Raw genomic sequence first — 13,751 nt, forward strand, 5'->3', positions numbered from 1 at the left:
TGTAAGAAGATTGCTATGCTTATAAATATTTGAATTAAGTTGTGTGTTTAAAAAAACCAATACAGACAAACAAAAAACCCAACCCAAAAACATTAAAAATTACTTGCAGTTTTTAAATCAGTATTTTGAAAAATCACCTGTGCCTGAGCCATCCACTGGGAGGTAAAGTTGCTTCATTAACTGAGAGGAAAATCTGTAAATGTTGTTTTTTCCCTCACCATTCCAAACAGCCAGCACAGCTTTGAGAGGCTGGCATCACTTTAGAGCAGGTGTAACATTTGTGGTTCGTGTTTTGATTTTTTTTATGCATGTTTTCATGAATCTGATAAATTTTTTTAATTGCCTGGAAATTTCTGCAAGCTGAGGTGGAAGTTGTTATCTCAAAAGGTTTGTCAATATAAGCAACCAGATTCTCTTTAGGAAGCTGATGCCAAGGAGGAGATGTAGTGAGAAAGGGAAAGCTATCACCAAGAAAATAACTCAAAGGATTGAAACCTCTAGATGTTTTTTCCCCACAAACTGACATTCTTCAGATTGCATGTGGCTTTAGCAGCTGCTGGCAGCTATCTGTGCTGTTAGTTAGACTGCACAAAAGTGGTTTTTTAGAGCACACAGACTTCAGAGGAAATCAGCTTGCCATGAGGATAGTGCTTTTTCTTGTTAGCTCCAGTTGACTTTAATTGTTATGCCACTGGTTGATTTTGGATAGAAAAGTTATGCTGGTATTTGTTTGTTTTTTATTTTTATAAATGTAGTACAAGAGAATGAGTGACAGAAGCTATGACAGAAATGAGTCTGAACCAAAGTGGAGCAGAGGAAAGCTCAGTGGTCAAGCATTCTTTGGAAAGAGACTTAGAAAGTATGGAGAAAAAAAATCTGTTTTCCATTTTGGGAGTTTGCAATATTCCTGAAACTGATGTCATGATTTGGAGCTGCTGTTTTTGATATTTAGTCTTCTTTGTCATTGTAAATGTGAGATAATATATGACACACACATGAAAACACGGGTGGTAGTGTGACTAAAAACTGTTAGGCAATGAAAGAGGCAATCATCAACAGAGAAAAGAAAAAACCCAAAAACCTCAGAGCTGATTGTAGACAGATCAAACATCTTTTTCTTGGTCACTGTAACACATCTCATGTTTGATGGCTGAGGTTTCAAAGGAAGTAGTCCCCCACTGATGCTCAGTTTCTCTGTGCATTGGCAGCAGCCCAGGGCTTTCCCAGGAAGCTGCCAGCTGGCTGGGTGTACTGGAGGGCTCTGCTCCTCAGGATGCTGTCCTGGCTGTCAAGAATTGTCAGCTGAATGGCACAGAAAGCTCAATGTGCATTTTGGCTCTTTTTTTTAAGCCTGAGCCAACTGTCTTTTTGTTTGTAATAACAGCAATTATTTTCTTGTTTGTTGCTAAATCTAACTTAAAGAATGCCAGTGTCCCTCCTATCAGGTCATACACTCTCAGAAGTAGGGATAAATTGCACAAATGGCAGGGAAAACTTTGCTTTAAAAGTTACTGTGACCAGGGATAACTGGAGCTGATGGTATCTTCATTGTTTATAGGTAGGGTTTTTTCACAGTCTGCTCCAGGGACACCACCAAAGACAATAACCATCTCTGAGAGTGGAGTCATTGGATCATCTTTGAGTACAACAACACAACAGACACCGAATAAAATAGCTATCTCACCACTCAAATCCCCCAATAAGGTAAGGACCTGTTCTGGCTGCAGCCTTCTATCCCTCCTGCACAGTGGTCTGAATGGAGCTCTCTGTGTCTTTGCTGCAAGCTGTTTATTATCTCTCCAGGGATAATAAACATGTCTCCAGAGTCCATAAAAATATCTCCAGAGTCTCCATTTTGCATCACAATGCTCTGTGGTAATGCCCTAATTTAGATTTTTTTCAACTGGCTCCCTTACTATGGTTTTAAGCAGATATGCATTACTCCATAGTTTCCCATTCCTGCCATTTCTTGCCATTCCCTAAGCATTGATTCTGAGAGCAGCTGTTCCCTCTTAGCCAAGCACTCAGACTATTTTTAATGCCTTCATAAAACGTCAACAGGCTGTTTTAAGAGGAGACCTCAATAATATTAATAGGTCAGCACTTATTAACCATTCCTGCTACTGCACAGGCAATTCAGTCTTCCCTGATCATTTCTGAAGTAAATGAAATTTGCAGTGGTCCTTGCATAGAGCTGGAGATTGGCACAGGTCAAGGTGACACTTGTGTTTTAGATTTGATAATTGTCTTGAGAAGAGGAATATTGCTGAAGAAAGGGAGAGAGGGGGACAAGATGCACAGTGCAGGCAAACTGAAATATCATTAATAAAAAGCGAATAAAGAATTATTTTATTTTGGCTATACTTTAGTGATGTAATGTTACACAGATTGAGTAAAAGACTTGTGTTTGACAATTATTAGTAAGAGAAGCAACATGAAGTTAATTTTTATTCTAAAGTTACTTTTTAAACTAGGAGTGAGTGTGAAAAGACTCTTTAGGGTTACATCTTGAATTTACTGTCAATAAGTAATTCTAAGTATCTGATTTTTCTTAAAATAAGGAAGTTCAGAACAAAAAGTAGAAAACCAGCCTTGGAAGGAGTGTGGTTACACAGAGTGTTTAAACACTTCACTCTGCAGAAATATGCTTAGAAGACTGGATCTCTGGGAAACTGCAGTGTAGATTTGAAAGTACTGATGTTGTTCTTATACTTTGACTGAATCAGTAGTGTGAGGTGAGAATTTTCTTTTAAACAGCTTTTTTTTTAATTCCTATTTATGATGAAATAGTCATTGTACCAATTATAATGCTTTTATTTAGAAGATCCCTCTTGACAATGCTCAGGCTTTAATGGGATAATTTCCTTTAAAAAACCCTGAGAAAACAAAAGGAAAGACAGCCCCTTACTCCCACCCAGATGCTGTGCTAGGTTTCTGCAGGAGCCTGTTGGTGCTGGAAACCAATGATGCCTTCAAGTTCCTGAGGGCTCTGTTTACCCTTGTCACAACTGGACCCGTGTGAGTTGTGCTTAAATCCAGGACCCTTGTTCACAGAAAGAGCTCTGCTCTGGTGGAGAGCCGTGCTGTCCTGAGGAGGGGAATGTGTATGAACAGGGTCCTGTATCCTGCACAGAGGTTTAAACTGCTTTTTGTTTTGCCAAGCAGCTAACAGTGGTGTCAGTGGCCTCCCAGCCTCCCAACTCCCCCCAGAAGACGGTGGGCGTCCCACTGAATGTAGCGTTAGGACAGCAGATCCTCACAGTGCAGCAGTCAGCACCCTCCTCCCCTGGGAAGGCTATAGTCAACCACACAACCACCCAGGTACAGACTGACTTTCCTTTGTCTTCTGCTGTGTCTGTGTCATTGATTGCTGGAAACTGCAGGGTTGGACCATGGGTTGGCAGCGGTCCGTCCGCCGGTGTTCTTGGAATGGTGTTTGCTTAGGAACTGGCAAAAGTATTGCCCCAAGGAGTGTATACTTCTTCAGTTGAGGGGTGCAAACCATTGCAAGCCTGTACAAGGGCTGTTAAAAAGTAGCTTTCCAACCTGGAAAGCCCACTTGGTGCAAATTCTTGTTTCTGTGTACTGAATCTCCCAAGTCACATGAAGAACTCTGTGACATGAGGAGTTCTTTGGGTGGTTCTCTCTCTTCTGACAACGTTTCTATGCACTGCCTAGGGCTGCTTTCCAGATAGTTCTGAGGTTTGCAGCCATGGAGTTTATATTTCTGCTGTAGAGGTCTGGGCTGAAACCTACAGAACCAGAAATTATTTATTTTCTATGTCTCATTTCTAGAAAAATGGGGTTTTCCATAATAGCTTTTATAAATAGTTTTGCATTAATTAATCACAAGACAAAACTGACCTTTCTTACACATGACAGTTTTTGCTGTTTTCCTCTTTTATGATCATAGGTAAATCTTTTTCTATCATAATATCTGTACTCCTGTTGTGGTAAACATGAAGGGATGTGTATGGGTGTAAATAAATTCACAGGATGGATATAGCTGGGAGTGGACACACATGTAAAGCATGAGGCCAGAGACTCAGACAGATTTTCCTGATACAGGAGATAATTGGAATGCTGATATGGCAATATGGACACCATAGAGATTTGAACTCATTTTTTCTCCAGGGAGAACTGTCTTCTGAAATAGTTGTTAAAAGGTTAAGTCTCTCTAATGCAAGCACCCTAAGTCAGAAAATGGAGATGTTTGTGGGAGTTCTGTTGCAAAGCTATCTGACACAACACAGGAGCTTCGCCTGTCTTCACTGGACTCAAGAACATGCCTTTAGAAGAACTGTCCCTTGAATTTTACAATTTTCCCAGTTGTCCTCGGGTAGCAGCTGCTCATTTGTGTGCTGGTCCCTCTTTGATAATGTCTGTGACTGTACTTGCACATTGTGCTTATTTTGATGCTCTGGCTTGTTAAGGTATAAAATGTCTTAAGAAAAATAAGAACATCTCAAGAAAACACCTTTTAGAAGAGCAGGGTTGTTTTCCTAGTAAAATGTGTGCAAATTGAGATTTCATTCATGTAGTTGCTGAAAGCTGGACAGCTGGGAAAATATTCTCATAAGGATTCACATCATACTGTCAACCAAGTGTAATACTTAAACTTGATGTCAGGACAATATGCTTAATACCAATGCTAAAAGATACTGAGAATAAAAAGCTGAGCTCTAAAAAAAGTTAAATGGAAGGAGAAAAAGGAAGAAATCAAGGTTTGAGGTTGAGCAAGTCTGGGAAAAGAGGCTGTTATCAGACCAGTAGACTTATGAGTGTGTATAACTGAAATAAAGCTTTCTTTTCATTAGTTTGCAGTTTGAGAAAAGTCGAAAAGGTGAACTTTTGCAAATTCCAGCTGTAAGGTAGCACAGGTCTGCTGAGCTCCCTTTCTTTCAGCATTTTGCCTTTTTTCTTAATGAATTTGTTTTGCTACTCCTCATTGTTCTTGCTTCTTTCATTTCTCAGCTTATATTCTTTCTGATGTCCATCAGTTATGGATTCTGTTCCCTTTTCCTCTCAAGGGTTGCACAGTGATTTCTGTGGATTAATTACAAACTGTCTTAAAAGGACATATCTGTGCACATGCAGATAAATTGTGATGCAGTCCAGAAAAACTGTTATGCAAGTTCTTACCATGTGCTTTTAATAGTAGCAATATTTCTATGTTTGGTTGCTTGATTGTGGAAGACAAACTGAGCCATGTTCTCTGTAGTTACTGGAAATAGTTTTGGCAGATGTTGTATCTTGTGAAGTGGCCTGAGTCACTCTACTCATGTAAATACTAGTTTGCTCTGGTGTTTGGTGTAGAGCATTGAAAATGGAACTGAGTTTATTCTGAGCTGTTGAGAGGCATTTAGTCTTTGCATCTGTTCTACTTTTGAAAGCAAAAAGGGTATAACTCTCAAGGGTATGAATGGTACGCTAGAGTTGCTCACTAACAAATTGAGAAATAAACATGCTGATGTTCTTTCTTCCTGTGTACAAGTAACTTTGTGCTGTCTGTGTTGGCTTAACAGGCTGTGAAATCAGCAGTGCAGACCATTACTGTAGGAGGAATGGGTACATCTCAATTTAAGACAATTATTCCTTTGGCAACTGCACCCAATGTTCAGCAGATTCAGGTACCTGGAAGCAAGTTCCATTATGTCAGACTCGTTACTGCCACAACAGCCAGTAGTTCAACCCAGTCTGCCAGTCAAAATCCCAGTACGAATACTCAGCCTCTGCAACAGGGTAAGTTCTGGTGGTAACAACTGCTGGTCTGAAGCCTCTGTTGGGTTTTTCTTTCATGTTTGTTTTGTAATGATTAATATGAATACATAACAGATCTGTGAAAACTGCCAGATGTACTTGGTTTTGTGGTAAGACTTCAAAAAATTTCATATTTTGCTGCTACCTCTGGTCTGTATGTGAAAATGCTCGTTTGTGTCAAATTGCTCTGTAGTTGGGCCTGAATCCTGGGAGCATTTTAGGCTGCTTTTCCCTAGCTGACCAGATTTGTGGGTGGTTCATGGCCTCTCCCATCTCCTCTATATGAAGAGCGTGAAGGCAGGACAGCCCACAAGCATATTGCCAAAACTCCTGTAACATGAAGATCCTTCCATGTAAATTGCTTTAGAAGTGTCAGGTGTTTTTGCTGGTTTCTCTCCATGCTTTCCAGAGGGGTGATGGAATTAAAAATTTCAAAGGGAAAAGAGAGGTAAGGGAAATCCAGTGTCCAGAGGAGGCTGCACCCTGGCTGGTTTTTGAAACCATTGCTGTGAAATGTGTGCACACGCTCTTGGGCCAAACAGCTGTTTACAAAGGTGTTGTCTAGATCCAGGTGTTGCATGCCATGAGTTAGTGTTAAGTACCTCTGTGTTATGCACATGTGAGAGTCTGAAAGGCTGAACTTGCACTTGGAGTGACTAACACACATTCCTATGATGTTGTTTCCTGACACCAGCGAAGCCCGTGGTGGTGAACGCGACCCCCGTGCGTATGTCGGTTCCCATAGTGCCAGCACAGACTGTGAAACAGGTGAGTTGAGTTTAAGTCATGTAATAGTCCTGACCTGTTCTGGTTGGACAGAAAAAAACTCTGCTTCCAGCTCTGTTCTTCTAATCACAGTGTGTTCTGAATGACTGAAACACTGATTTCATAAAGAGCTCTTTTCTTTCCAGGTGGTGCCCAAACCAATCAACTCAACTTCTCAAATAGTCACTACCAGTCAGCCCCAACAAAGGCTTATCATGCCAGCCACTCCACTGCCACAGATCCAGCCCAACCTCACCAACCTCCCCCCAGGCACTGTGCTGGCACCAGCCCCTGGCACAGGGAATGTTGGCTATGCAGTCCTTCCAGCTCAGTATGTCACACAGGTATGGCCTTTCCCAGAGATGGTTAAGCAAATGCTGCTCTTGTGGAACATTCTGCCTTTCTCTTAAAGGTTTCTGCTCTGTGACTGCCACCTGACATGAGGCAACAGTTTCTTTAAGGGACCCTTGGCAGAATGGTGATGGCACTTTAATTTCAATCATGGTTGCAATTAAAGCTTTGTTTTCTCAAAGGAGTTTTCATTAGCATAATAGCACAGCGTTTCTGTAAGCAGAATCAGTGTAGTGCAATTTTGAATAGTGTAGTACAGAATTTGTAATGCCAACTTACTCGAATCACCTAAATCTCAACTTGGAATTTCTAATCACCTAGACCCTGCATGGCAGATATTGATACACAGTTTGCTTTATCACTTTAGCAGTCATAACCTAGACTTGAAAATCATATGAAAGGGTGCAAGTCATTTGGTCCTCAGAGGAAGCAGATATCAATGGAGGTGACCTTGGCCACTGGCAGTCACAGGGCTCAGTGTCCAGCAGCAGTTCCAGTCCAGGTTCATTACTTAGGACTTGGAACAGCTTGATTTTATAACTGTTCTGTGTGCTGTCACACTTCCCTGTTCCCTGACAGTCACCACCACCTGGTTGTCTGGGTGCCTGAGACCTCCACGGCCAGTAAGGAGCAGAGTAATTGGCCTGATGCCCAGGAATCCTGAGACCTGTAGTGATGGGAAGAAGAAATCCTATTGGCTTGTCTGCTTGGTTCACAGGACTTTCAGAGCCTGGTGATGAGGAGAAAGGGAGCATATATGTGGCCTGCTTGGTCACAGAGAATGGCTGTCTTCATTATGAAATGGTGTTAGTTAATGCTAAGTACATTGCCAGGGTCAGAAGCAGCTGGTACCAGTCACCCCAGCTGAGGCCTAGGGATTAGTTTTTTGCTCTTTGCCAGGATCTGACCAACATTCAGGATGAAAAGGAGAATAAATTAAATGTTCTGCTGAAGGCTGAAGTTTGTAGAAACAAAGACTCTGATAGCTCCTGGTATTACTGGTACCAGACTGGTTTCTGGTTGCCTTTTGGTTTTGTCACATTTGCAGTTTGACCCTGAAGATTGTTACTGTGTCCTTCCAGTCTAGTTCTGCAAATTTTATTTGAAACTAGCATCTGTTGGACCTCACCTCTGAGGTTTGTGTTCCAGTCACAGCCTGTCCCTGTTTGCCTGGCCCCAGCAGGTCTGTATCTTGCTGTGTGCCAATATGTCCCCAGAACCTGTCCCAGCAGGAGCAAACAGCTGCTTCTAGGTAATGCTGAAGAAGGTGGCCCAGAGCAGTGTTGTTTGGCAGGCTCTTACGAGATTTTGGTTTTTTAATGTGAAAAATAAATGGTGGGTTCAGGTATGCAGAGGAGTTGGAATACAAACCATTTTGCTTACTTTCATAGTAAGTGGCTTGTATATAAAGGAAGCTACTAATTTATGCAGGAAGTGATTCTGCTCTATTAGGGGGAAAATGAGCATGTTTTTAGGAACAGGCGATGTTTGTGGTCTGAACATTTCTGTGTGTTATCCCTGTCATCTGTATGGATCTAGACACTGTAATAGACAACCAAAAATACAATCTAAAATAGTATTTTTATGCTAAGTGTGGAGGCAGGAAGTTGCCACTTGGTCCAAGTTCTGTAAGTGTCTAAAAGTGTTCTTAGAAGCAAGTTATTTTTGTAGCAATGTCTGGAAAACTAATTTAAAGACTAGCAACACATCTTCTTGTTTATAATTTCTTTCATGTCAGGCATTAACCTTTTTGTTTTGTTAGCTACAACAGTCATCCTATGTATCCATAGCGAGCAACACTGGCTTCACAGGGACATCCAGTGTCCAGTCCCAGGCACGGCTGCCATTTAATGGGTAAGAATTCTGAAAAACATCCCAAAACTTGTAGAATAGGCTGCTTGAATAAGCATGAAGTCTTGGAGTTTGGTTTGGGGAATTCTCAAGTCTGCTGTGGTGTCATTTTTACCTCTGACTGAAGGGTGTGGATCTTTCTGACATTTCAGCCAGTCTCTTGATCAAAGCTGTATTTTCCTGCTACATGAATTCAAAAAACAGAAAGGAAGTTGACCTGAAAGCTTCCTGTTGCTCTTTTTTTTATTTGCAACAGCACCTGTGAGCTCCAGGCCTCAACTATTTCTCAAGATTGCTGCAAAGAGGTTCTGGACAACATACAAGCTAGATGCTTAACACATGCAGAAATTCAGCCAAACAGCAAAATGGATGCTGATAGGAGGCTTTGGGTTTTTTCAGTCTTGCTTTTTTCCTTTAAGGATGAAAATAACAGCTAACATATATTATTTTCCCTTTGCCAATCCAGCAGGCTTAGCTGTTCTGCACAGTCCTTTTGTGTTACTGTTTGCTGGAAATTGTGAACATGAAGTTGCTTTTTGTTGCTGCAACCTCAACTGATGCAAACTAATCCCAAATCCAGATGCAGCTATTCACATGAACGGGTTCGATTTAATCTCCCTGGTATTACGTGCAGAAATTGCTGGATAGGGATGGAACAGATCTCATCAGATGTGATTAGTGTCACAAAATCCAAGTCTTAGGAGCAGTTAAAGACTTGTCTACTATAAAATTTATCTGAACATTGAATACTGTGGTTTGGCTTGCTTTCCCATTATTCCAGAGGGGGTATTTTTTTGTTTTCTTGGATTTTTTAAATTCTAAGTAGAACAAAAGAAAAGGCACAATCATGTTGTGTGAATTTTGGTTGGATCTGGTCCCACTGCACTTGAAGGGATTCTGGAGAAGGATTCCCTGACTCCAGTTTTTTAGTTATGCTTCCTCTAGCCTAATTTCTACTTCAGGGATGCATCCAAATTTGCAGCAAATAATCAATCTCTTTCTGGGTTCGAAAGGCACTATTGTTGTTACTTAAACACAGTCAGCCAAAAACCTAATTCAAGAGGAATAGAAAGATTTTTTTCAAAGTTTTTATTATGAGCTGTTTACATGGATTTAAAAAAGGAAGAAACTGATAAAACTGTGTGTATATAAATGCCCTTTTCTCCCCACAGAATAATTTCTTCTGAGTCTGCAAACCGCCCCAGGAAGCCTTGCAATTGTACTAAGTCTCTGTGTTTGAAATTGTAAGTACAGCTTGGTACAGTTTATTTTCTTTTAAGCCTTATTTTTAATATCACAAATGTGCACCAAGTATCAGAATATAATGGTTTTAAGTATGTCTGAAATTTTATGTCTAGATGCTGATTTAAAGTGGATATTGGTGGAGATGTTGCAGAGCCTGTGTAATTTTGCAGCTCCTGTGAGCTGTGTGGAGCATAACATTTAAAAATGTCTAATTTTGCATCATGTACCTTATTGCATGGTGGAGCCAATTCCACTCAGCAGCTCTGGTTGCCTTGTTGGTACCATGAGTGAAATGGTATCTCATGGTATCATTCGTGGGCATTAACTGTATTTTGGTGAAGTGCATCAGTAATACCATGGTAGATCAAATACATCAGAAAAATTTGGCTGTGTATGTTTTATTAAAGGTTGAATAGACAAGTGATTCTTCACTGATAGGTCTGCATCTTGCTTATCCATGGGGTATTGTGCTGTTCCATTCCATGTATTTGTAAGAATTTGACACAAAAGCATTTGGAGCTGAGGAGAGCTTCTTCACCTTGATCAGAGTCAGTTTACTGATGTTTCTGGGACAGGAATGGGAGGAGATACTGAAATTAATCGGTGGTTCCCTGAATCCTAGACAATGAAGAGGAAATCAGGGGTGTGGTACTTGAAGGGGAAGTGATGCAATGGCATCTGAACCCAAGTTAAGAAGTTTGTTTAAACTCTTAAGCTTGGGTGTCTTTTTGTGTAGTGCACTCCACCTCTGTATGGGGAGGTGTGCCCTGTGTTTCCTGGGGTCAGACTTGTCTGTTGCTTAGCAGGAAGATGTGTAGCTGTTTTTCAGATATTTTGCATACATGACTGACCTCACAGTGCCCAATGTGTGTTAGAGGTACAGGGGGTTAGGTCTTGGTGCCCGAATGTACCCTAGAAATGCTGGGAGAGGAATGGCATCACTGGGAATAATTTGCACCTTCAGAATGCTGTTAGGAAGCAAACTGTCCTTGTAAATCACTGATGTTATGTGTTCTGGGCATTGATGCAGCGTAGTTCACTCAGACACAGGTGCTTTCTCACTAGTAAAACCTATTTTTTTGTCTGGAGGGGAACTTATTTTTTTTCTAAATGCTCATGTAAGGTAGGCACATGGCCTATTCTACTAAGAAGTCAGCTCGGTTATTTGCTCTGGATTGATGCTGGCCCTGGTTCTTTTGGAAACCACGACTATTTTACACTGAATTTTAAAAAAGAAAGGAGAGCTATTACAGGTTGTAAAAGCTTTTGATTTCATTTGTCCCTGGGACCATTCAAGATGCTAAAAATCTTCAAAATCCATTTCAACCTGATGAAGGGTTGCAGTGGGCTCCAGGGCAACCCTAATCTAGTTTATGTCGTGGTAGGCTGGGCAAGGCACAGAAAACCAGTTCAGCAATGGGTTTAGGCTCCAAAAAATGACCATACACCCTCAGCAGGATTTGAAAAGCAAGTGAAGAGGATCATCAGTTTTTAGCCATTAGCTGGAGGTGGTCCTGGAAGCTTTGAAACATGTTGGAGTTTGTTGTGGCCTAAAGCCATGTTTGAGTTGGGAATAAATGTGGTATTTCCATGTATTAGATCTGTCAGTCTGTGGGTCGGTCAGATGTTTTTGATGGGAGGCAGCAGAGGTACATATGAGGCATGGCAACATGATTGGTTTTCCCTGTCCATGTTTTGCTGCTTTTTTGTTCATATATGTGTCTCTTTTTAAAGTCTGCTTTGTCCTCACTCAGATCCTTCCCTTGGTTGCCTGTGCTTCAAAGTCTCCAAAATGTACCAATTGTTATCCCTGTTCTATTCTTCCATCCCAGCTTAAGGGCAAAACCAAGAAAATAAAAGCTCCTTGCTGGGTTAATTTGTCTGTTAACTGCTACTCCAATTTCTTGCCTTTTGTTTTGGCTCTGTGAGGGCTCCTGGCTTGGACTGGGTCAGGAGCTGGCTGTAAGGTGGCTGCAGCAGACTGGCCCTCAATATGTGGGTGACCCAAGAGTCACTCTTGGAAAAAGTCTCATTAGCTTCTCTTGCTACTTGGGGGACCTGTGCTATGTGATGAGCTCAGGTGGGCACCCTTGAGCTCTGCCTGTGTCTTCAGACAGCAGCTAGACTTGCTCTAGAGGATTTTGGCTCTGCAGTGAGGCTGGTACTGCTTGCACATGTGGAGTTAAGCATAGGGTGACCTGTACCCATATTGGTGCCAGAGTAGGGACTTCTGGTACTCACACACCAATGTAATGGTCAGTATTTACAAATGCCTTCTGCATCTTCTGTTTCAGGTATTGTGACTGTTTTGCAAACGGTGAATTCTGCAATAACTGCAACTGTACAAATTGTTATAACAACCTGGACCATGAAAACGATAGGCAAAAAGCAATAAAGGTGAGGGGCCTCTTTCCCTGCCCCCTGGGATCAAAGTCTTTTAGCTTCTTTTTTCTGAAACTCCAGAGTGGGTGTATAATGCCCTGATCTCCTCCCACATGTGCAAGGCTTAAGTTCTTTTATTGCACCTCTAAATTCTGCTCCCTGCATGCAATGACTGACCCTTTGGGTCTGCATTGACAGGCCTGCCTCGACAGAAACCCTGAAGCCTTCAAGCCCAAAATAGGGAAAGGAAAGGAAGGAGAATCGGATCGGAGGCACAGCAAAGGGTGTAACTGTAAACGCTCGGGATGTCTCAAAAACTACTGTGAATGTTATGAGGTATGAAGCATTATCTCATTTAAAAATAGTACATTTTTCCCTTTAGTGTAGTGACTTCTCTCATTTTCTTTGTCTGTTCCTTGTATTGCTATAATGTTTTCTCTTCTGTTTCCATTCCTGTAATGTTACCTCTTCTCCCAGAAGTTTGCACATGGAAAAATTGGTCACTGCTGTTCTGTAATTTTAATCTTAAATAATTTAGGAACTTTGAACTTAGGCTTGGATTTGCTCTTTACTGAATAGCACTATTTCTTAAAGAAATCTACTGTACCAAGTCCCTAGGAGGAGTTGAAGGAACATCCCACAGATGCTGTGGGATAGAGTGTATCTTTGGAATTCAGAAGCAGTTGTTACTTCATGTGCTAACTGATCAGTCTGTGGATGTAGTGACAGTGTAGAGACAGACTGATCTTTCTCAAAAATCAGCTGTCTAAATTACACTGGAAACTGGAGGCTGATGAAGAAAGGGATGAGTGGGAAACCACTGATTTACATTCTATGCCCTATGATTCGATTGAAGTTACATTCTGGGACCTCTCAACTTGAGGTAAGAATTTGCAGAAAAGACTACTACCTGGGAGTTTGCTCTGATTGGTAAGAGATTAAAATAAGATCTCCTTTTTGTTGTGGTTTCTTATAAGGGGAGCCAAACCTGCAGCAGGTTTCTTTTGTTTGTTTCTTATGTTTTGTTTGTTTCTTTCAGGCAAAAATCATGTGTTCTTCCATATGCAAATGCATTGGCTGTAAAAATTTTGAAGAAAGCCCGGAGCGAAAGACATTGATGCATTTAGCAGATGCTGCAGAGGTCAGGGTGCAGCAGCAGACTGCTGCAAAGACCAAGTTATCTTCCCAGATCTCAGACTTGCTGACAAGGCCAACACCAGCACTCAGCAGTGGTGGTGGGAAGTAAGTTAATGCTGCACCCTCTTTGAGTTGTTTCTAATGAGGTTTTTGATGTGTGTGACACGTATGTCCCTGTCATCTCTGAGCCTTGTCTGTGTAAGCTGTAGAGGTGGGAGTAGTCAGGTGAATGGAACACTTTGTTCCTGTAACAGTAGGGA

The 13,751-nt window shown here is 41.4% G+C and overlaps 1 protein-coding gene across 5 annotated transcripts in view; it reads left to right on the plus strand.

The window, feature by feature from the left end:
* LIN54 (lin-54 DREAM MuvB core complex component) overlaps positions 1–13,751 on the plus strand; it is a 39,729-nt gene that overhangs the window by 23,089 nt on the left and 2,889 nt on the right. For 3 of the 5 annotated variants that reach the window (XM_064416810.1, XM_064416811.1, XM_064416809.1), the window contains exons 4-13: positions 1,559–1,704; positions 3,166–3,321; positions 5,526–5,742; positions 6,455–6,528; positions 6,672–6,869; positions 8,639–8,730; positions 9,900–9,971; positions 12,267–12,369; positions 12,553–12,690; positions 13,394–13,596. In XM_064416810.1, coding sequence (XP_064272880.1) covers positions 1,559–1,704; positions 3,166–3,321; positions 5,526–5,742; positions 6,455–6,528; positions 6,672–6,869; positions 8,639–8,730; positions 9,900–9,971; positions 12,267–12,369; positions 12,553–12,690; positions 13,394–13,596 — 1,399 coding nt within the window. The remainder of the gene's footprint in view (positions 1–1,558; positions 1,705–3,165; positions 3,322–5,525; positions 5,743–6,454; positions 6,529–6,671; positions 6,870–8,638; positions 8,731–9,899; positions 9,972–12,266; positions 12,370–12,552; positions 12,691–13,393; positions 13,597–13,751) is intronic. The other 2 variants (XM_064416812.1, XM_064416813.1) reach the window with 2 other exon arrangements.

Source organism: Passer domesticus, chromosome 4, assembly GCF_036417665.1.
Source record: "Passer domesticus isolate bPasDom1 chromosome 4, bPasDom1.hap1, whole genome shotgun sequence".
Taxonomy (NCBI): Eukaryota; Metazoa; Chordata; class Aves; order Passeriformes; family Passeridae; genus Passer; species Passer domesticus.